This window comes from Phalangium opilio, unplaced genomic scaffold (assembly GCF_054372755.1).
Source record: "Phalangium opilio isolate 3A_F unplaced genomic scaffold, DU_Popi_V2 ptg000024l_1, whole genome shotgun sequence".
NCBI lineage: Eukaryota > Metazoa > Arthropoda > Arachnida > Opiliones > Phalangiidae > Phalangium > Phalangium opilio.
In genome coordinates, this window is record NW_028324155.1 from 8,321,214 (window position 1) to 8,343,674 (window position 22,461).

The 22,461-nt window shown below is 41.8% G+C and overlaps 3 protein-coding genes across 3 annotated transcripts; all 3 read right to left on the reverse strand.

Moving 5' to 3' along the window:
• Positions 1-9,519: 9,519 nt before the first annotated feature.
• On the reverse strand, positions 9,520-11,184 carry Cdk7 (Cyclin-dependent kinase 7). The gene is made up of 9 exons (XM_089868464.1): positions 11,035-11,184; positions 10,909-10,968; positions 10,752-10,853; positions 10,618-10,686; positions 10,333-10,562; positions 10,081-10,267; positions 9,870-10,019; positions 9,654-9,810; positions 9,520-9,580 (listed from the first exon to the last, which is right to left on the reverse strand). Exons 1-9 carry the CDS (start codon positions 11,092-11,094, stop codon positions 9,549-9,551), a joined length of 1,047 nt encoding a protein of 348 aa, XP_089724590.1. The 5' UTR covers positions 11,095-11,184; the 3' UTR covers positions 9,520-9,548.
• A 476-nt stretch (positions 11,185-11,660) lies between these two features.
• Positions 11,661-14,541, reverse strand: LOC149692641 (immunomodulatory peroxidase-like). Its single transcript, XM_089867553.1, has 9 exons — positions 14,445-14,541; positions 14,193-14,375; positions 14,025-14,137; positions 13,728-13,962; positions 13,227-13,667; positions 12,908-13,161; positions 12,596-12,848; positions 12,035-12,544; positions 11,661-11,966 (listed from the first exon to the last, which is right to left on the reverse strand). The coding sequence occupies exons 1-9, from the start codon at positions 14,539-14,541 to the stop codon at positions 11,809-11,811; spliced, it is 2,244 nt and encodes a 747-aa protein (XP_089723679.1). The 3' UTR covers positions 11,661-11,808.
• A 276-nt stretch (positions 14,542-14,817) lies between these two features.
• On the reverse strand, positions 14,818-22,296 carry LOC149692642 (uncharacterized). The gene is made up of 9 exons (XM_089868463.1): positions 21,845-22,296; positions 21,286-21,454; positions 20,929-21,223; positions 20,704-20,864; positions 20,373-20,619; positions 20,094-20,312; positions 19,366-19,576; positions 19,016-19,290; positions 14,818-18,940 (listed from the first exon to the last, which is right to left on the reverse strand). Exons 1-9 carry the CDS (start codon positions 22,182-22,184, stop codon positions 15,137-15,139), a joined length of 5,721 nt encoding a protein of 1,906 aa, XP_089724589.1. The 5' UTR covers positions 22,185-22,296; the 3' UTR covers positions 14,818-15,136.
• Positions 22,297-22,461: the final 165 nt, after the last annotated feature.

Sequence of the window (22,461 nt, forward strand, 5' to 3'; positions counted from 1 at the left end):
CCTCGAATCCCTATACCGAGTACTGGCTTAACACCATATCGTTTCTTTCCCATGCAAATTGGTTGGTCGGTCCACCCATCATCCCCTATTTGAAGGAATAAAATTCAGTCGAAAAGATTACTCTATAGCCCCGCGTAGAGAAAAAGAGAGGATAGATGGTGGGATGGGATGGGGTAGGGATGAGGATGCTGGGCAATGGCCGCCGGCGACGCCATCGCCATTCCAACCAGGACTCGCATCAGGCGCTTCTTTTCACCTCTCACCCACTCACTATATACGACAAAGCATTGAAAGCAACACCACTCGATCCCTGGAATCGAAATAATCCGCAGCCTTGGCCATTGCCAAACTATATCGGTTCCTTTTTATATACCGTTATGCTAGGAGAATGGGGAGGGCGATTTAGCATAATACGGATAGCGGGAAGGGGGGTATGACCCCACCCTCGGGGTGCAAAATACTATCCAAGAGTAAAGAGATCGAAAGACCATATCATCTTTCTCCAAATTCGACTCATGACTCGCGTGAGAAAAATATTCCCCTCGCGAGTTAGTCGGTACTTTTTCCAATTAAGTCCTGCCCCCAAAAAATTCTCGATTATTATCAAATTATGGACAAAATACCTTCGGTGCGAAATTAGCGGAGCAGAGTGAATTAATTCAATTCACCTACGAATAAATGTATTTTTAAGACAACTTCTTAATTTTGTCTGATGGAATGTCTACTCCTCTATTCGTCCTCGGGTCTTAAGACTATAAGTACAACTACCTCCCCCTTGACCCTATCCGTGACCTTCGATTAAGAATTTTCATCCTTGAAAATGCGCAGGGGTCAAAGTATTTTTCTTATTTTTTTTTTCTTTTCTTTAAAAAAAAGGAGGGGTCCCCGGGCCAAAAAGAATTTACGAGCGACGAAATTCCGTTTGTTTCGGGAAAATTCAAAGAGGTCTGCTTGCAAGTACCTCGAAACGCCCTCTTTGCTTGACGGCTAAAATAAAGGGGTCCCTCCACGCACGGGGAAGATGGTCACCTCACCACCGCACCAGTAAGGCCTATAGGCAACGTCCAGAAGGGTATATATTCGAAGCATGAAGAACCCTCTAATAACGGGGTAAGGTCGTTAAAGAAGAAACGAAAAAACTGAGTAATATATACGCCAATTCCAATTTTAGATTGAAATGGTCGGGGGACACTCGAAGCTCGCCCAAAGCTCTTTCCAGGAATTCCAATTTCCTTCTGTATTATTACAAGGCCCAAGATGGTAAAAACCCCATCCTTATGTCCGATGGTAGCGCGAGCCATTTTAACAGTTTATTTTGACTGAGGAGATGGGGCGGTGACCATCACTCTACTCCAAAAAGAAAGAATGAACCCCAAACAACAAAATCAAAATACAGAAAGAAAGAAAGCTTGGGTGATTTGGTCATGGCCAACAAAAAAAAAAGTCCAATCAAGTTTGTTATATCCCCAAAATCGTGATGCCTCGTCAACTCCAATCCCCTCGCACCTTCTTCCCCCGGGCTTCTTGGGTCGAGTTCGTATATCATTAACAGCGACGCTATACTTCCAAGAACAATTACTTGAACCAGAAGTGAGATGAGACTAGAAGTACTGAGCTAACCAAATTCTTCACTCGGCGAAAGTGAATATTCTTGATAACACACGAACGGTTGGCCCTCTAGTGGCGATTTCAGAATTTCCCCTCCAAAACGTGAGACGCTCGCGGTGGTAGACGGCCGAACTAGATTCAAGCACCCGCGTCCGTGTTTCGCCGCTTTAGGTTGAGGGGAAGGGGGTAAGAAATGTTTTTGGAACTCGACCAATTTTTTTCTCTCTAGCGTAGGCGCGATTGAAGCGGCGTAAAATCCTCAAATTTGTTCACTAATGCCAGGATCTATTACCAATGATAGAGCCCTTCACTTCTAGTCTCATCTCACTTCTGCTTGAACTGATAATTCACCCAGTATGAACTGCCGGATCTGTGGTACTATATTTTGAGCTTATTTTCGACCAGGGCCAATTTACTGCAAGGGAGAGGGTAGGTTCAAAATCAATTTATCAGCGAACGTGGCGGTGTTGTTTTTTTCCAAGGAACTCCGGCGGTCCCAAGACTCAAGTCATACATTTTTATTGGGTGCCATCATGGGCATCTTAAAATATAACCTATCCACGCCTATAGCTACGTATCTTGCACTGACGAAAAACATCCTTGTTGTTTTTTATTCGTGGATTGTTTTTTCTAAGAAAATTAGAAAGGGGCGGACCGCGTTGATCAAAAACAACGCAAGACGTCTTTCATTTTACCAGTAAGATTAAAATATTTGTTAATCAAGAAGCTTTTTTGTCATGATTTTTGGACAACGCGACTTGGCAAAGGTTAAATTTAGCGCAATTTGTTTCGATTAAGGAGATCGATCAATATCGATGACCTCGAAATTAAGTCGAAGGCAAAGGGGTTCAAAGCTCAATTAGCAACCTTAATTAAGAGGGGGAGGGCCCCCAATTTCGTCCCAAGATAAGTCAGAAAAATGTGTGCGCGCTAGCCAATTTTTTTTAGCTTTCGTTGCCTCATTTCACGAAGGTCATTAATGTCCGGTGCCTAAAAGAATGGAAAGACAAACACGATGCCAACCTTAATAATACTGACAAGCGACATTGTCACTATTTATACATTTTTACCAATAAGTTCTAAGGGGCTGGGGAAAGAAAGAAATAGAAAGATATTTTTCTTTTGAAACCTCCGTGATTTGATGAAAGGCCAAACAGATTTACGATCATTCTTTTAATTGATTTTATCCCAATTCATTATAAGTTTCACCCCCCCCCCGCTCAAACAAAGAATGATGTCCCCCCCTCCCATAAAAAATACAGCCAGAACTAATTAAAAAAACTAAGGCGAAAGATTACACCATTTGTACAGAAAACTAAATAAAAATCAATGGTCATTCAAATGCATGCTAACCTATGCGTATCCATGTCCGTGAGGTCCTAAAACTAGCCTCCGTCTAAATGAGCTCTGGAGAGATTTGGAATTGGTATTCTCTATAAGAATCGGAGGGTCCCTGGTTGCCCAACCGCGCGCGGAACCGACCGTGTGTTGACCAAAATGGCCTTTGTAAACTTTCCTTAATGGCAGCTCTGATGGAGGGAGAGGGGAGAGAGAGAGACGTGCCCAAGAAGTATTTGTACGTGATAAAACCCCCTCTCCGACGGATAAAGTCCGTATACTGGTCCAAGAGGACTCTCCAGAGATCATCATCCCCCCATCAACTGACCTCTCTCGCTCGGACTTCCATCCCAATCTAGATCGAGTCCACTCCGACTCTCTCCGTGTTCCAAAGCAAACTAGCAACTGGACTGGGGTGGATACGTCGCTACGTCCACATTATTAAAGCGTTCAAAGGCGCTGAAGAAATGGGGGTTAGCAAGGTAAAAAAGGGACAATGCGAACTGGCTTCCGGAGGATTATCTCTGACACGACTACGACGCGTAACGTACGATGATGATGACCTTCTTGTCTCTATAGTTCAAGTAATTCTCTATGGGTATCTCCGTTCCGTTGATGACGCGAGGCGGCTAGTTTGTCCCGATGTGTACTTAAGAACCAACCCATTATTAACCCACCCTATAGTAGTCACCCCTCCGGTGTCTTTAAAGGAAAAGTGACAGAACGTATATATTTTTGTCCGACTAACTAGTCTCAAATTCATTGGATTGACGAGGTCGCGCGCATCTCGGACAAACTGCCTAAAACGAGCGCAAACTCCAAGATATTACAGAAAGAGAAAAAAACTGAGCGACGAGATAAATAAATTTAGCTTCCTAGTTCAGATATTGTTCGGGAGAGAGGAATAAATGCCATAGAGGGGATTATAGATGATCCCCCCGTTTCTTCTCTCTCTTTATTTCTCTTTCTCTCTTAGAGAGAGAGCGAGAGAGGAGCGCATGCGCGCTAAAGAAATATTCCTCTAATAGTAAAAAGCGACTCCCAGAATAAATAAATTCGGGCTGGCTTGATAAATTGCTCAACTCTGACCTTTTTGTCTTTGGGCAAACTCTGCTCCCCCCTCCCTTTTCAAAGCATACAATCAAGCAACGGGACCAAGGCGCATTTTTCATTGGCAACCATAGCGTGACTTCTTATACTTAGAAAGAGAGCTAAGAGAGAGAGAGAGAGAGAGAGAGAGAGAGAGAGAGAGAGAGAGAGAGAGAGAGAGAGAGAGAGAGAGAGAGAGAGAGAGAGAGAGAGAGATGGGGGGGGGAGAATTTTATTACCTCGCCATAGCATTTAATAGCGATGACGTAAAAATCAACTTTTTAATCTTAATTGCAACAACAATTTTTAAGCAACTTCGTACATACGTAACTTTTTAAGTAAACCTTGTTGCGTACAAGTGTCCTTTGAAAGAATTTCTTATATAAAATTGTGGGTAACCAAAAGGTGGGTAATTATAGCAGACCGAATTTTTTTATACGCTCATCTGTCTGACTACACATATTGAAGTATATACGAATATTACTCATCGAAGCGTTAACTATTTAAGAAAACGAAGTACTTGTATTGAATGAAGAGTCCTTAGTTAATAGCTACGCTCTTCAGGGATGGAGGGATGGGGAGGGGAGGGGGTAGGTTTTGGGCTAAAATCATTTATTTGACGAATAGTCAAGTCGCCGCTCGGGGTTGACGTTTCAAAGAGCTGCACGATTTTTCAAGAAGCGATTCTGCCTTCTTCCACGATTTGGCCATGTACTATTGTAATTACAAAAAAATCTTCAGAACTATTATAATAATAACACCCCCCCCCCACTCCCATAAAGAGGAGGGGGGAATTCATAAAGATTCTAAACAATTTAATAGTTTCCCTATTGAATCTTATTTCTTGGGGGGAAAGTCCCTTACGGAGCCGATGGCATTTTGCTTTTCATTAAACGGGTGACGCGTATTGTACCCTCGAAAATCATATATATATTTTTTTTTAAAACCGAATGGTGATGGTGGTGTTAGGCGCGCATTTCAATGGATTTTATCATCTCTGATTTGGTTCATCCGGTGGCGATGGCGGCGCCCCGTCAAAAGACACCAATTTCATTTCGCCGAAAGATGAATGACGTCGAATTCGAGCAATCAACGACAAAATAGAATGAAAAAAAACACCACAACCCCTTGCATGCGTTATTTATCAAATAGTCAGATATAGTTTTTGAGTACCTTAGTCCATTGAAAAGAAAAGAAAAAAAAACCGGTTTTTATATCGGGGCTGCGCATTCAATTCAAAACTATCAACTCTATATCTTCGTTCGACATCAGATGCAAGCCATTTTTATTGATTTCAAAATAAGTTTTTCTATTAAAAGTTTCGATCGCCTCAAGAGGTTTTTTATTCTTTTCAAGTTTTGTCCCGATGTAAACAAACTTGTATTAAGTAATTTCAAATCAAAGTCCACGTTCTGCGTTATAGAATTTCCATTTATAAGGGTGCACTGGCGTAGGTATAGGCAAGTTTCCCACGCACGCAGGCAGGCAGGCACGAGGTCGTAAAAACGTCGTTGGCCAGCATCGCACCCCTAAAACTCGTTAAAAACTTTTTCACAGACCTTGCACCCTCGACCGACAATTATACGCGTTAAGGAGATCGTTTTACTTCAAAGGGAAGGTCACCCCGAAAATTATTCTTCAAGAAACCAACCCGCCACAAGGGACACTCTAACCCGAGTTACGATTACAGTGTTTTACCGATAAACCCCTTAAAACATTGTTGACTCAAAATCGCCCACAGAACCGACTGTTCTTCGTTCGTACCACACTTTAAAGAACACCCCGCGTGTCCGGGTCCCTGGGACGACTCAAAATCGCCCAGTGAACCGACTGTTCTTCGGTCGTACCCGTACCACACTTTAAAGAAAACCCTGTGTATCGGGGTCCCTGGGACGTTTTTTCCTTTAAATTCATAAAGAAATCTATTTATTTTTCATCGAGACCCAGACGGAAGATGAAATAAAAAAAGTACCCAAAGACTTTTTATACAACAAGATTGCGCCACAGATGGTTGTTCATTTTGGCCGGTTGCTTTTCGATTTATACGGGGACTTCTAGAACCTTAATTTCTGGGGACTTTGGACTATCTCGACCACCGACGTCCCTAGGCAATCTCCCTTTCCTAAAAAATTTCAAATTTGGCGGGAAGATCCCCGGCTAGTGGATATAGACAATAGCCCACGCGGGCGAAAAATCGAATATTTAAATTTTAACGGTAATACCCGCGTGATTTCACGAGCTCACGCGATAAAAATGAATAACTGTCAAACATATCAATGATATTTCACCAAAATAACCAAATTAAGTTGAAGAGCGCGCGGGGGGACACTGACGTCACTAGACACGGAAATTCCCGCGTTATGGATTCCTTATAATATTCAAAAATTTTGAATATATTTCCGGGTATAGAGTATTATAATTTAAAACTTGGAACCTTATTCGTATAGCCTTTGCTTTGGTAAAGGAAGGCGTCGACATAACGCTCTTTAAATCATGGGTGAAAATGGTCTATTCAAATGTTGAAATAAATTTGCGTAGTTGTATATAGAGGTTGGGGGATTTGACTTTGTTATAAGGGGTCAACGAGGCAATTCCCGTTGGAGTTATATAGCTTCAAAACACTATACCATCATCCATACCTAGACCTATATGGTAAAGTTTCTGGAGAACAGCTATAGCTATAGTCTGGCTAGGAAAATAATCCGTTTACGCAAGAGCAGCAGCCTATCGCCAAATGGTACCTGCGAGAATTCAAACTCTGACGTAATCTAGTTAAAGGAATGGAGCCCCTATCTCTCTCCCAAAACTCCCAACCAACAACTTCGGATTCCATTTCGTATAGAGAAAGGCGGGCAAGACGTTATAGAAAACTGACCCCTTTGCTTGAACTGAATGGTGTCCCGAGTCAAGCAGCCCTGTAATATATTCAAGGGTACCCAAAATGTCTTTGACTTAAGCCTACCATTAAGTTTAAGCCTAAAAAAATCAATTCAGTCATGAAAAAGAACAGAGAGAAGAGATAGCTCTCTCTCTCTCTCTCTCTCTCTCTCTCTCTCTCTCTCTCTCTCTCTCTCTCTCTCTCTCTCTCTCTCTCTCTCTCTTTCTCTCTCGTTCTCTCCCCACGATGTCTAGAAATTTGAATATGTAAACTAACTGAGAAGGATCATTAAAAAATGGCGTCAGCTTTCGCGATGGGGGAGAACGAGGGGGGGGGGGGTAAGTTAGAGGGTGACGGATTGCGAGGGTTAAACCCCCTAACCAATCCCCGACAAAATCTATAACAGTGCACACTTCCTTCCAGAAATGTAACGTGCATGTCCCGTCGCAACAGGGAAAAGAGAATGACAAATACTTTCCCCGAGGACAATTACTTACAAGTAGCGATTCGCTAGATGATCAATTTAAATTGAGATGGAAAATAGTAAAAGGAGGAAAAAGATCCCTCAGTACTGCTTCTCTCTCTCCCTCTCCCCTCGTGCCGAACAGCAATTGCAGAGCAAAAAGAGTGAAAGGGTAAATGAGGGAAAGGGGGCTTAGATTGAAGCTAAGCCGGCCATCTTTCTTTTTCGAGCCAACGACGCCAATTTCGGGGGGCTTTTCAAGCTTCACCCCCAACACCCCCCCTCGATAGATTTGACGCTTAATGCGGGAAGGGCTTTATTCCCGAGAATTGATAGCAATTTTCATTCATTTTGGAAGGAAATCCCTTTTTTTCCGAGAAGTTACTTTTAAATCTCGCTCAATTCCAATTTCGAAAGAAACAACCGACGAAGAAAAAAGAAAATGGCAGCGTCATTCTACTTTTAAGTTATTAAAGTTCTAAGAAGAAACATTTGTCACATGGCCAAATTAAAACTCTCTGTTAAATATTGTTGACGATAACTGACCACAAATTCAGCCTAAGCAAAACAAACCTATGCCTAACTACTATGGGGTTTCAGGTTTCCTAATTATGTTCTGGAACACGACTATAGAATACAGGGGTGAGGGTCTCATAGACTGGAGGGGGAGTTGGGGTTGGGGGTTAGAGAATCTATTTCGACACTCATTTTTTTCTCGTCACCCTTTCTTTCTTTTAGCTGGGGGCTTGATCCCCCAAATCCTTTCCTCCCAGGCCACCCAGAGAGTAAAATTATTTTTTATCGGAGGAGAGAGGGCGGGGGGCGAGAAACGAAATTGCTTAGTAAGGCGAGGAGATGGTTCTTTTTTTCATCCACGGAATAAAGGGATTTTCATCCCGAAGCGCCCCATCCATCCATCCCTTTACGGGAAGACACTAACGCCATCTCCTACATATTTCGGTACTAACATGAAAATGTGAGTGAAAAATCTGTCATTTTGTAGTAAGGAACCCCTCGTTAAGAAGGGGGATAGAGGGGGGGTAGCGGCGTTTTTAGAGCTGGTTACATAATCGAATTTGCCACCAGTGAGAGAAGAGATGACTTTAAAAGTGAGAAGAGTCAAGTGCATCTCTTCTCCGCTCGTCGTCGTCTCTCTTCTCCGTTTGAATAATTGGACCAAGAAATGGTCATGGCGCGCGAAAGGGACTCTTAGCAGCGAGCCCGGATACCACCACCACCACCGCCGCATCACCACTTAAGGGGTGATTCTTTGAAAAATGACAAGCCTTTTGACACGCACACACACACTTCTCCCTTTCCCTGTCCCTTCTTTCGTCCCTAATTTAATGGAAAATATGATAAGGGAGCCGTTGGCGCGTGATATACCATTATAGTTTCTCTTAGGCCCATTTTAATACGGCGCGGCAAAAAGAGACATGAAGGATGATTGCTTTTGGCAAAGGGGAACATTAACAAATTGATAGGAATTGAATAAACTCATTTTCCCCGCGGGTCAAAGGTCGGGGCGTTTTGAACTTTATCAATTTAAACGGAAAATAGCAAACGCTCTAAGATCAAATTGTTTTCTATGCTTACTTATGATCTACTATATTCAACTTACCACAAAATCCTTTTTTCCCATTCATCTTCGAGCATCTTGTCGCTAAGCCTAATTCGCGATAGAACTATTGAAATCATTGGTAATCAATCACCTAACCAGTGCGACGTTTTTCGCGTAACTGACGGTGCAATCCCGAAAATTAATCTGAAGAAATCTCGCCTGATATCTTTCAATAAGCTCGTTCATTGGCTATCCTTTTATCTAGTCTATTTTATACCTATTTTTGGTTAACCTTTCCCCTGCACTATTTTAACGCCTATTTTATACTCTCCATGACTTCGCGACTTGTTAAATAACTTTTGTCCAAGGACCTAAAAATACATGAAATCCAAGACACGCGACACTTATGTAGGTCTTGTTCAAATTGTTTTAGGCTATTTTCCCGAAATTCCCGCCAAGAGATTTAAGAACTTTGTCGTCTGCTAACACACGTGGTTTCCAAGGCTTAGGAGTTATGTTTTATAAATTTAAGGAACAATAAAAAAAAAATTGTATGTTTTGTAGGAAATTGAAAAAAAGACATTTTTTTCATAATTTATTTATTTATTTGCTTATTGAAATACAAGGCGTTTAATTAGAGACCCTGTAATAATAAAACAAACAAACCAAAGCATTTCATGACCCATAACTTTAAATTGTTAAAAATTAAAATTTACCATTATCAGATTGACTAAGTTTTCTTTTGAGAGAAGTGGAGATTCCATCTCTATTATCGGTGGCCGCCTGACCAGCTTCACGAACTGTCAGAGGCAAGGGTAGATTTTGTCCAGGTGTAGGACCAGGGGCATTACCAAAATAGGCCATTTTCAGGGCCTAAAAATCCCATTATTTGACCTAATTCCCCAGGGGATTCAAAATAAAGGTTATGTTACCTGGGTGCAAGTACATCTGGCAGTCGGATTCAAAGCTAAAAGCTTTGATAATAAATCAAGAAGATCATCCGAAGCTGCTGAAAAAATATGTTTCAAAGGTGTTCCTGGAAATTGCTTGAATTCCACGTAATCAGGAAGAAGAGACATCCCCTGATGAAAAAGGAACCTAATTAATAAAGAAAACTTTACCCTTTAACCTTAGGTTAATTACAGGCCAGTCAATTTCCTTTGGAGTTCCTAGTGCCTGAAATATTTTGCTTAATTGGTCCAAATCACTCTCTCCCGGTAAAAATGGCACCCTTAGAAGTAGTTCAGCTAAAATGCATCCAACTGCCCAAATATCTATCCCTGTTCCATAGATTTTAGCACCAAATAACAACTCTGGAGCTCGATACCATCTTCAAATTGCAATTAATAATTCATAAGACTAAATATTCCCAACGTTAACGAGAACTTTTCTTACCTGGTTACCACTTGATGAGTATAAACCCTATTAGGGGATCCAAAAAACTTGGCTAAACCAAAATCACCAATTTTCAAGATTCCATGGCGATCAATTAGCAGATTATTGGGTTTTAAATCTCGATGTAAAATCCAGTTTAAGTGTAAATACTCTAAGCCTTTCAGAGTCATTAATGTATAGGCTTTGATGTGGGGTGGTGTTAACACTAAACTAGTATCTTTCACAATTACCTAAGTAACAGTGAAAAATTACTTTGTAATCTCAAATTAAAACCAACTGCCTTACCTCCAAGTCAGTTTCCATGAAATCAAAGACCAAGGAAACGTTAGACCTGTGGCCAAAGACATCTAAAAGCTACATAGTACATTTGTGATATTGTTCTTTTTCACATTAATATGTAAGATGCTTTTTAAACTTACTCCGATTATATTTGGATGCGAAATTTCTTGTAAAAGTTTAATTTCTCTGAGTGCTGTTCGATTGATTCCATCTTTAGCTTCGGCCCGGCTCCCAATTTTAATCTACATTAATACCATTTTTAAATTTACCGCTCAAACCCGTAAGCCTTGGTCTAACCTTTTTGACAGCGACGATTTGATCGGTTTTTAAGTCCTTAGCTTTATATACAGTAGCGAACTAAGTTAGACATAATTAGTCCGAGATTAATTTCAATATAACTTAAATAATAAAAGAGATGAATACCTGTCCTTCTCCCAAAAACTCGATTTTTTCATAGCGTTTAAGTTTATCGCGGGAAGACATGATGTGGAATGTTTACTAGCAGACGCTCGGAAGAACGCCACGTGAATTTTTTTTTATTTTATTTCTTTTGCGCTCTATGTCCAGGAACCAGTCTGGGAAATAAGGTTATTTTTTAAACTAGTCCTTGGGACCAGTGACCACCTAGTGTCCGAAATAAGTAACTGGTCTCCGGACTGGTCCAAGCCTTTGTTCTCCTATAGATTTGCAATTAATAAACTGGTCCCGAGGACCAGTAACCCCCACTTCTTGAATTGAAAAACTAGTCCAAGCAATTAATAAACTGGTTTTGGACCAGAGGAAGTGTGCTATTTCCCAGACTGCCAGGAACAGGATGGGGTGCTTAGCCATATAGAGTGCTGTCAGTTGTGACGTCAGATCCAAGGTCAAACGTCACGAGTCTGCCTTTAGCAATGGGCGGCCATGACAGTTACCGTTTTTTCTTTATGGGAAAACAGCATGGGTGACGTCACACCGGCGCTTCTGACAGCACTCTATAGTCTGGGGGCATGTAATGAATCCCATCCAATCCCATTCCCAAAATATTTAAGACTATTTCTTTTACAAACAGTTTTATTAAGCCTAACTTTATAAATAAAAATAATTGATATAAGAAGGAAATGAGTATTGTTAATCGAGCCAATGGCTCAGATCCATGGAGGGTATGTCCTGGCTGTCACACCTAACCCTAGGGTTTCTGCACCACATAATAAAAAATTATTGAATTTTAAATTTAAAAGAAAGCAATCTATAATTAGGTTCATACTTTCTAGGACGAGCAACTTCCATAGCGTTCCTTTGTAACTCTTCTACGTCGTCCATATTGTCGCACAAAAGTCTGGCTAGACTGCTTTTACGAATTTCGTTCAATTGCTCTGCGCGTGACAAGTTTACAACGTTCTTAGTGATGAAAGCCTAATTAGACTAAACGAATTGAACTCACCCAAGGAAAATGAAGACGGGAAACCTCCATTTTCGTACCAAAACCTATCGCCATCCTTGAGAGCTCGGAATTGCCTGGCGACCAGACAGGCCAAGGTCGGTCCCACCATTCCCTCAACGACGGGATACTCGGAAAGCGCCGCCGGGTAAAGATCGACATCGTCAACGCTCCTGTACAAGCTCTGCAACTTGTCGATCGCATTCTCTGGCATCAGTCCTTCTAAGTCCAGGAAGGTGCGAATCTCCCTCAGTCCACAATAGCGCCTCCAGGACGCGTATCCAGCTATTCCGTGATCTCGCCCTCTTTGAATGTTGATGGCGAAAAGGTCCGTTCCGACGGGTGTACCGTGGGGTCTTTGAAAAAGACGTCCGCTCAGTTGTGGCGTGATATGAGGGTCTACCGCCATGGCGTTCTCGTTGATCATACCCAGAAGTAATCGGTCAACGGCGCCGAAGTTGTACATACCCGCCGGTCGGAAGAATTCGCGGTGAAGAGTGCTCGATTCGGGCGCTACTATTACTTAATTGACTAGTCTAATGAGTCTTAAATATTCGGACATACCTTGATTGATTGGATGGTGATCTTTGGAGAATCGCTTGAGGGAATCCGGTACCAAACTATGTCCCAATCGAAAGGCGGCTGCTGAAAACACATTAAAAATTCCGGGTTGTGTAGAAACGTTGTAGCCCTCGTAATAGCCACTCGATGTGAGGGACAGTTTATAAATGCGAGTGACAATTGGTCCTAATAAGATGGGTAAGAACTCCCGGTAGGTAATGTGTTGCATAACGGCACCAACGATACGACGACTTTCCTGGAGACGTAAGAAACCAACCATGAAAACGCGAAATCCCTTGGTTTTCGCGAACCTACTTGATAAATTCGTTGGTCGGGCCAATGACCATTCATTCGACTTAGAGTGGAAGCTAATCGGTTGTGTTCTCGTACCAATAAAGTGTGGATAGCCGTTAACCCGGGATGTTCGTTGACTCGGACATCGCCGGCGCGGAAACACAGCAAACGATCAGCGTTATCTTCGCAATCGTCGCGACCAGGTCGCCCACCCGATGACGCCGAGGAAGGAAGCAGAGGTTTACGGTACCCGAATGAAGTCTCTTTGAGAGCCCCTGTTGAGTCGGTAAAATAATGAATTCTAAAGTGAATACTGATATTCAGTCCATTTGGTAATGACCTCTTTGAAACGCTCTCAAGTGTTTCTCATCTTCAAGGGTGGAACCATAAACGGAAGAAGCGTCCAAGTAAGCTGTGACTTGATTCAATTGTTCCCTGGCCCCCAAACGGCACTGTTCCCTAGGAGCGGCACTCGATCGAATAAATTCGAGGCAAGAAACGTTGAAGTTTCCGTAGAAGGGATCCCGAGGAAAAACCGGAATCGGAAAACACGCCGGATGACGAAATCTCTCCGGAATGCCGCAACAACGAGGTCTGGAGCCCAGGAAACCCGAACTCAACGCGCTACGAGTCAAATCGTGGTCTAATATCTGACCCCACTGCATAAGAAATAGGCTCGTTTCGCGCGTGGAAATGGCTCGCGTAAAGGACATCGTAGCGCTAACTTGGCGAGCCGTTGGCAAGCCTAGACCGCTGGCTGAAGTACGCGGTTCCGAAACACCTCGGGGACAAAAACCGTTAATCAAGGTCGTAATCGTAACCTAGAAGTGTGACAAGTTACCATCGGCGTAATCGGGTCTCAGTAATCTCCGGAAAATGGTTAAACTTTTCCCCCAATCGGGATGCAACGGATTATTACAACTTCCATCAAGATTTCTATAGCGACTGAGTCGATTTCGGAATGGACAAGAAGAGGTGGTCAAACTACACGAGTGTCCGAGGACGGTGTTTGTCACATCCAAGTCCTGGAGACTAGAACGTATTTGTTCTCGGGACATTTCCAGCCTAAATAAAGTCTAGGTTACCAGAAACGACACTAAAATTAGAAGCGTTAATGACTTAACTGTTTCCCCAAAACCTTTGTTGCCTTCAAGGCCACGGTAGCGTTGCGTTCCAAAGCCCAAGCTTCTGGACGTTGTTTGGACAAGAGTGCGACGTAGAATCCCGGATCATTTTCATTCAGCATGAATCCTGAGGTACATTTGCTCCGTCATAAAAACCCTCCCGAAAAATTTGAGACAATTACCTTTTCTGGCTAGTTTTGGTTCAAAGTCGTCAAAAAGATCGTCGGCGAATTGTACGGCTCGGGAGACGGCCTCCTTCAACAAATCAAGCCCTTCCCCGGACGAAAAATATGTCGGTGACAAGTCATTGTCAACAACAGCGCTACCATTTAATTCGAATTCATCTTTGTCCAAGTCCTCTCTACCTGACGCGATAATCGCGTCATAAGTCGGTAATTCCGGACTGTAAATCGGTTGGTAATTGCCCTAATTGCCCTCATCAGAGCTCTTAGTACAGTTAATAGATTCATCTTCCAGAGCAATGACGCAAAAAATGCCTAATACTACGAAAAAAAATGGTATTTCACTCATTTTAAGCTAATTAACTCAGCGGACGTTTACTGGTTCTTCCTGTAAAAATTTACCCCTTTACTGTTGAGAAAAAAATCATTTTGCCAATGGGCCAGAACTTATCCTAGACAGGTTTTGGAGTCATTTAGCCGCGAGGCTTAAAAAACTCGTAACCTTTTCAAGATGGATAATTAAATTAAAGATATGTCCATTGTTTCTTAAGGCCGAAGTGTCTCGCCAAAGTCATCTTACTTGAAAGAAAAATGAAAAAACTTGTTTTTTTCGAGTCATTGAACCTTTATAGATAAAATTACACGTATTTTATTTACACCTTTTGCAGAGTTATTTTATTATACAGGGTGTAACGACGCGGAGTAAACTTTGTATAATCAAAACTTAATGTTTCGTGTACAAGAAAAAATAAAATAAATTCAAAATAAATGGTGATTAATAGTTATATAATTCAGTAACAGCAGTTGAAAAAATGATCGGATGTAAATAAGAAAATTAACCATGTAATTTTTGCAGTTGAAAAAAAAAATGATCTGATGTAAATAAGAAAATTAACTTTGTAATTTGTTGTAAATAAGAAAATTAACTATGTAATTTTTGCCTTTTACAAATTAGTTAGGGAATCATTCATTAAGGTAGGGTGTGAAACTGAGGAGGCGTTTTGTTGATTGTTTTTATTAAACGCGACTAACTGCCCCGAATTCGTTAAAAAGTAAACGTTCTCGGAGCTCCGATCACTTTCAAAAGTAGAGTTCGGAGAACACACCAAAACTCTTTCATTAGTTTGGGGGTTGGGAGGCGCGGGTGTCGTTGGCGTCGTGACGTACTGCGCGGGATTAGCGGTTGTTTGCATTTGTACCGGGCACTGAACGACGACATTACTTATGGCTTCATTGTTCGACAACATTTGGTGATGTTGATTGATTAAAGTTTGTTGGGTTTGCGTCCCCAAGTTCGGGACATTATTTAGAACCGTTAAGGTAGTATTCCCGTTTCCAGTCACGACGGAAGGGTTCATTTGATTTATCGTCATTTGTTGATTATCGGGATTAGAGTACTGCACTACTGTTGAATTAGCTTGAAAATATTGTTGATTGTTTTGGTTCGTTTGATAAAGCGTTTGATTCAAGAAAGTGTTCGCGGCGGGGGACGCCATTTCGTTGGGAGGGTTTTGAAAAACGCTGGCTTGCCGGCTTTCCCCAACAACATTACCCGACGCCTGTTCTTTTATAACGAAAGAAGAAGTGCCCGGGTTGGAGCTCTTAACCAACTTGGCAAAAGTTACATTGCCACTGGCATTACTAATAGTTTGAACATTGGATGTGCTCGAACTGTTTCTCGAAACCACTTTTAAAACGATGGGAAATCTCTGTCCAGTTGGTAAGTTTCCTTTGATGGGCATTAAAAGAACTCTTCTCGTCGTCGTTGGACTGTTGTTTCGTGGACCACCGGAACCGGACGCTTGTGAGACGACGCTTCCCTGGGTAACATTAGCAACTTGTTGAGGGGCGACGATATTCGCGGGTATCGTTCCGTTTTGAGAGGCCGCCATTGTTTGTTGAGGCGGTGCGTATTCCTGTTGCGTTACTTGCTGAGATTGGGTCGGCGTCTGAATGGTATAATTCCCTTGGGTCTCATGATTGAAACTAGGTGGCTGCCCGTGATAGGTTGCTTGAGGATGGTAATTTCCTTGTTGGGCCGTCGCGTTGAAATTTGCCGAATTATACGTCGTTCCTTGTTGGGCTGGAGCGGTGTAGTTTGTTTGCTGGGTATTATAGTTTGTTTGCGGATTGTAATTAGCATGCTGGGTCGCCTGAGGATGATAATTTACTTGTTGGGGCGCCGCCGGTGGGTGGTAACTTACTTGAGGGCTATACGTCGCTTGTTGAGGGGTTTGAGGTTGGTAATTAACTTGTTGGGGCGCCTGAGGGCTTTGTGTCTGATAATTTACTTGTTGGGGTACCGCGGCGGGATAATTTGGTTGTTGTGGCGTCTGGGGACTTTGTGGTTGTTGGTAATTTACTTGCTGAGGCGCATTAGGTGGATAAGTTCCTTGATGATAGTTTACTGGAGTTTGGAAATTTCCTTGCTGAGCACTCTGCGGATTGAAAACTTGCTGGGACGCTGGAGGTTGGTAATTAACCTGTTGACTCCCCAGAGTCTGATAGGTTGTTTGCTGAGCAGCCTGGTTGTTGTAGTTTGCATCCTGGTTTACTTGAGGGTTATAATTTCCTTGCTGCATCATTTGTTGTTGCCCCAGCTGGTTTGCATTTACTTGTTGCTGAGCGCCTTGGCCCGCGTATTGGTGGTTTTGATGATTTATTTGAGCTTCGGCCACGCTGTATCGCGGTCTCTGGGGCGCGACCACTCTTTGCTGTACAGTTTTTACTTGGCTAGAGCCGGGATTTGTTTGTTGAGGTCTATAGTTGGCTTGTTGGGGGCTCGGAGCGGGCAAGGTGTAGGTAGGTCCCATATTTCCTTGGGGCAATCTATAAATTATTTGTTGCGTTCTTTGGACGACTTTTTGAGGACGGGGAGTGCCTTGTCTTGGATTGGTTTGCTGCGGTCTTTGGATTACCTGTTGAGGAGTCGACACACTTCCCTGTTGGGGAATGGGGTTTCCTGGTTGCTGTTGTCTATAAACTACTTGCTGTGGTCCTGGATTTCTTTGGTTAACTTGAGGTCTGGGATTGCCTTGTTGCGCCCTGTAAACTACTTGCTGAGTAGACTGAGCCGCTTGTGGTCTCTGAGCGGGCTGCACTCCTCTATATCCTTGCTGGGCCACGCCTTGCTGAGGTCTGTAAATAACTCTCTGATTTCCAACCTGTTGCGTGTAAACCACTTGAGTAGTCGGTCGAGTCGCGTTCTGCACTTGGCTCTGAGGTACGACCCTCACTTGCGTCGAGATTTGAGGCGCGCTCAAAGTCGTCGCGGAATCAGTTTGAGTTTGTCCTGGTTTATATACTTGCGTAACGAACGAGACACTAGTGGCGACTTTGGAAGCAGCAATGGTGGTAGTAGCGGGCGAGTTGGCGTTTGCGTAACACGGTTGTCTTGGTCGTGGATTAATGGGCGCTTTATTGGGAGTCGTCACTTCCTGATTGGTTGTGGAAACGGTTGTTTTCATGATTCCCGGTTTGGAAAAAGTGGTTTCGATAACCTTCCTCCCACCATCTTTGCTTTGTCTGATGACGACCGTCTTGTTGGTCGACGTCTCGGCGTTTGTATCTTTACGAAAATACGACAAAGACTTGGGTTGCGTCGGCGGTTGGTAATGTTTCTGAATGAAACTCTGCAAGTATTTTGGCTCAGCGGGCAATTTTTCACCAAGTAAAGTTACCGGTTGAGATAAAGAAGCGCTTTTGGGCGCCACTTTCATCTCTCCAAAACCGGGTTGAGAAGCTAAAAGGTTTTCCAGAATTGGTTGTTGAGGACTGGATGTTGATTCCTGACCAGTCGCGCCTTCACTGATATTCGTCGTCGTTTCGGGCTTTGTCTTGAAGATTTTGAGTCGGGGCACCAAAGGCGTTTGCTGTTTATGAGTGGAATTGTCCACAATGAGTTGCCTCATGGTTTCCCATTGATATTGGCTCTTGGCGTTGTCCAAGTCGCGTTTCTTTGTATCAAGAACTATGCCGTTTGGTCTACTGATGACGATGGTTTCCTTGGTTGTTTGATCTTTGTTGTTCAACAATGTTGTCTTCTGTTCAATTTCATTATGATTTCCTTCAAAGTTGAAGCCGATTTTCTTGGTTTTTCGAATCCTTCCGCGCGACGAGACTGAAATATGGAAGGAGCTGGTTGAACCAGACGATTCGTCACTGGCTTCCTCTTCTTCTTGCTCTTCACTGCTGGAAATGGGACCAGTCACCACATTACGGTCGACTCTCTTCCTCTTTGTACAGCGCCTATAATGCGTTTTCCTGAACTGAGATCCATCTCCCACAACTGTTTCATCAACAGCTTGACCAGCGTCATCAAGAGGGCCTTGATTGGCGGCGGCCAATTCTTTTTCCGCGTTAATATAGAAGGATTCGTCTGACGAGGAGGATTCCTCCTGTTCCAAATTGCTGGCGTTTAAAGAGGCGAATTCGTCAATGGTATGAGCTCCCCAGTACTCATTAGCGGCTTCCGCGTCCGTAGATGTTCCCTTCATCTGGTAATCCTCCCATTCTTTCTTCAACTTGAACCTGATTTTGCGATCAGCTAAATCCAGTTTTTGTTCCCAGGGTTCCAATTCCTTCAAGAGGTTACTTAGTCTTTTATGAAGATTCTTCTCATCAGGATTTTGAAGCGTCACTTCTTCCTCAACTTCCTCAGCTTCGGGTTCTTTCTTAGTTTCTTTTTCTCGTTTTCTCTTGACCTCTGGAGATTCACTGGCTTTCTTTAAAGCTAGGTTGGCCAACAACTAAGAAAGAGAGAGAGAGAGACAGATGATTAAGATGAGATTCTGATTAAAAAGAACGGAGGATAATTGACTGACCTTGCTTCTTCTTGTGGATCTAGAATTGGGTGTTGCTAGTAAAAGTTCATCAGGAATGGGTGATGGAGATGGAGAAGGTGAAGCTCTGGAAGAACTGGGAGTATCAGGAGCCGAAGGTGGGATGGAAGACTCCTCTTTCATCGTTTCTTTACTTTCCTTTGTCTCTTTGCCATGGGAGAACTTATCAGTTAATTGTCTTAAACTCTCAATGTTGTCCACAACAAGTTCGAAAAAGGGAATGATTTTAGGCTTTATTTCCTCTAATGGTTCTTCTTCTATTAAGAAATATTCAAATTATATTATTCAGCCAAACAAATAATAAGACTTATGTTAGAATTTAGTCAATTTACCTTCTGGCTCCGGTTCCTCCTCCACAACTTTCTTCCTTGTTCTTCTCCTCCTTGAACTCCAGGATGTTGATTTCCGTCCTTTCCTCTTTTTGGTTGTTCCGGGTGTACTGGACTCCTCCTTTTCATCCTCAATTTTTGTCTCTTCTTTTTTCACCTTAACTTTATCAACTTTCTCTTCTTTTACAGCCTCTTCCACGTTATTTTCAACAACCTAAACAGAATATCACAAATTTAACTTGTAAGCTTAGGAAGTTAGGACTCGGAAAATAAGTAAAATCAGAAGGGGATAATAGAAGAAGGATGACACTCTGTATCCTCTTAATGCTTTAGTTATGTAACGTCATTCTTCCCAGGCTCAGTGTTCACCTTTTAGTTTGCTTTCCCGCTCATCAAACTACAAATGGGTAACTCTCGCACCGTAAGGTCAATTCAATAGTTGTTTGGCACGAAATCCCCAGCAATCATCCCACAAACCTTGATTGTCTTGACGAGGGACAAAAATGCACAAGCGCATGCGTCTTGCCAAATATTTAAACGCTAATAGAGTAATGATGAGGGAACTATTTATCGTGTATGTGATTCGGTTTAGTAATCTTGCTCTAAATGTAAAATGATGTTGGGAAGAGTGACGTTACACTCACCCCGCTTTGTGCTTGTACACTTCTCTCGAAGAGAAGTATTATATACTTCTGGTAAAATAGAATTTAATAAGAAAGAATTTTAATTACTTCTTCTTTGATTTGCGTTTCTTCAGAGATTAGAAGCGGAAATTCAAAATCTGGAGGTTGACTGGTGTCAAAATACTGTTTGTAAACTCTGAGTGATTGACCACAAAACTGTGGAAAATGAATGTAAGTGGTCTCCTCGCGATCTTTCCCTAAGGCGTATTCCCTCTGATCCAAAGGACTGCTTTCCATAATGGCTTCCTGAATTGTCTTATGGTTTTGCTAAACAAATAAACAAACAAACAATCAGACCAATTCATTTTTCAATCTCAAACTTCTTACCAAACAATGATCACACATAGATTTAACCAGCCAAACTCTTTGCTTCAAATTTAGTTCGTGGAATTCACTCGTCTCCAATGGATTTTCGTGTCCCATGACACTAAAAAACATGGGTTCTACTCCGCTTGTCTCAAAAACTTTTAAAGGGGCTTTTTCGCGATGGTTGAAGACCTTGTACCAAGATTGAACTTTTAATTTAAGACGAGATTGCCATATTTTATAAGTCATAGCGGGGATTTCATCCAACCTTTTTTTTGAAAGTCAAGTTTCATTAGGTTCAATAATCTTAAATTAAATTAAAATAGTAATCAAACTAATTATAAAAAATTACTTTGCTCTTTGGTGAGGGGAACTCAATAATGAGGTCATAATTGAGGCCAAGAGGGAACTGGATTGAGGTTTGAGAAAAGCTCTTTCCAATTCAAATTGGGAAACTTCGGGGATATTTAAGACAGTTTGAACCAAATAAAGAAAATGACCAATTTGAGGAACCTAAGAATTTCATTGACATATAAGATATACGCAAAAAACAGGTAATTGAGCCTATTTTTCTTACCTCCCACATCTTTTTAACAGTTATTAACTCATTTCCATAGAAAGTTTCTTCCCATTGAATCAATTCCTGGTTAGTAGCGTCTCTTTCCGCGCGTTTTTCCTCCATTTGTAGCCTCCTAGCTTCCCTCTCTTGTTTAGCTCTAGCTTGACGTACACAATTTAAAATCATAGAAGTCTCTTCCTTATGACTCGCTATTTTGGGTGCCGTTTTTGAACTACTAGCTTTGGCTTTATCCTCAACTTTGTTAACTAGCTCGGGAGTTGTTAATTGAAGACTCGTTTTCTCCTTCAACTCTCTAAAATATTGTTATAATGAATGGTTGAAGGAGGATCAAGGATTTAAAATGTCAGTTTCTACCTAGGAAGTAAAGCTAGTTTTTGCTCCAGCATCGTCTCCAATTTGATGGCTTTCTTTGTTATTGTGTGAGCTGGACCATAGAAACGGTAACAATTTTCTAAAACTAGACGGAGATCTCTGACAACTTGGCTAATAGAGGTGTAACGTCCAGAGAGAAGCTTCAATTTGACTGTGAATGAATGAAGAAGTAAACCTATTTCTTAAACTCGATTTTTCCTCTGATCGGGTATGATTTTTAACTACGATTATATTTTATATACATGTACAAATAAAGGGTATAAAAAGTAAACAGAAGCAGACGACATTTAAACATCAAAAACTATCAAAATTAGTACAGAAATTCCTAATGACCAAGGCTTAGCGAGAAAAAGATGATGCCAACTTGGGAGTTGGAACATCGATTTCCTGAATTATTTTGACTTGGGAACGGCTTAAAAACTAATTAATAACGTACATTTATAACTAATAATAAGTAATAAACGCGGAATTATAGCGAAATTAATCGCAATAATTTATTAAAGGCATTTATTTGAGAAAGTTAATGATGTAGAGTACTGACCTTTGTTTAGCCACATGGGTTTCTTAATAACTTCTGTGTAGTTTGCGTTTTCGGGATCGGAATAATTAATGGGATTCATAAAGGCGAAATTCACGTTCTTATTGGAAACGGACATTAATTGAGTGACGATTTTGTAGGCACTTAACAATTCCGGGCTAAGTTCAGTGATATCCATTAGGCCTTGTCTCCGCTGCTTTTTATTAACTACCGTTGCCGAGGCTTCCATCTTCTCTTGGCTGCTAGCGACAACACCGTTAGAAATATCCATGTTTCCTTCGCCTGAAACCGATATGGCGGAATTACTGTTATCCGAAATTTTCGAACTAATTGCTTTTTCCATTATAGTTATTTTTATTTAGTTAACAATTAAAAAAATCACTAATTGAACAACGCCGATGTTTCTCACTCTACCCGCGACCATCCACGGGAGCTATCGGCGCGGATTTCATTCCTTAGCCAATCAAAACGCTCCAAGATGCCGCCACTGGTAAAGGATCTATATGGGTGACGTCATTCACCGGGAAATTTAAAATTGTCGCGAGGAATGTTACTCAAAAATAAATAAAATAGATTATGTTACTAAAAAAATATAATTTTATTAAATAGAAGAAGTTATT

Coding starts and splice junctions, on each gene's coding strand:
- Cdk7 (XM_089868464.1), bottom strand. CDS start 11,094: ATGTCTTCCCGCGATAAACTTAAACGCTATGAAAAAATCGAGTTTTTG. Junction 10,969..11,034: donor AGTTTTTGGGAGAAGGACAG/GTATTCATCTCT, acceptor TGTCTAACTTAG/TTCGCTACTGTATATAAAGC. Junction 10,563..10,617: donor TCATGGAAACTGACTTGGAG/GTAAGGCAGTTG, acceptor ACTGTTACTTAG/GTAATTGTGAAAGATACTAG.
- LOC149692642 (XM_089868463.1), bottom strand. CDS start 22,184: ATGGAAAAAGCAATTAGTTCGAAAATTTCGGATAACAGTAATTCCGCC. Junction 19,577..20,093: donor AAACGCAAATCAAAGAAGAA/GTAATTAAAATT, acceptor TATTCTGTTTAG/GTTGTTGAAAATAACGTGGA. Junction 19,291..19,365: donor GGAGGAACCGGAGCCAGAAG/GTAAATTGACTA, acceptor ATTTCTTAATAG/AAGAAGAACCATTAGAGGAA.
- LOC149692641 (XM_089867553.1), bottom strand. CDS start 14,541: ATGAGTGAAATACCATTTTTTTTCGTAGTATTAGGCATTTTTTGCGTC. Junction 14,138..14,192: donor ACCAAAACTAGCCAGAAAAG/GTAATTGTCTCA, acceptor AATGTACCTCAG/GATTCATGCTGAATGAAAAT. Junction 11,967..12,034: donor CCCGTCTTCATTTTCCTTGG/GTGAGTTCAATT, acceptor TGTCACGCGCAG/AGCAATTGAACGAAATTCGT.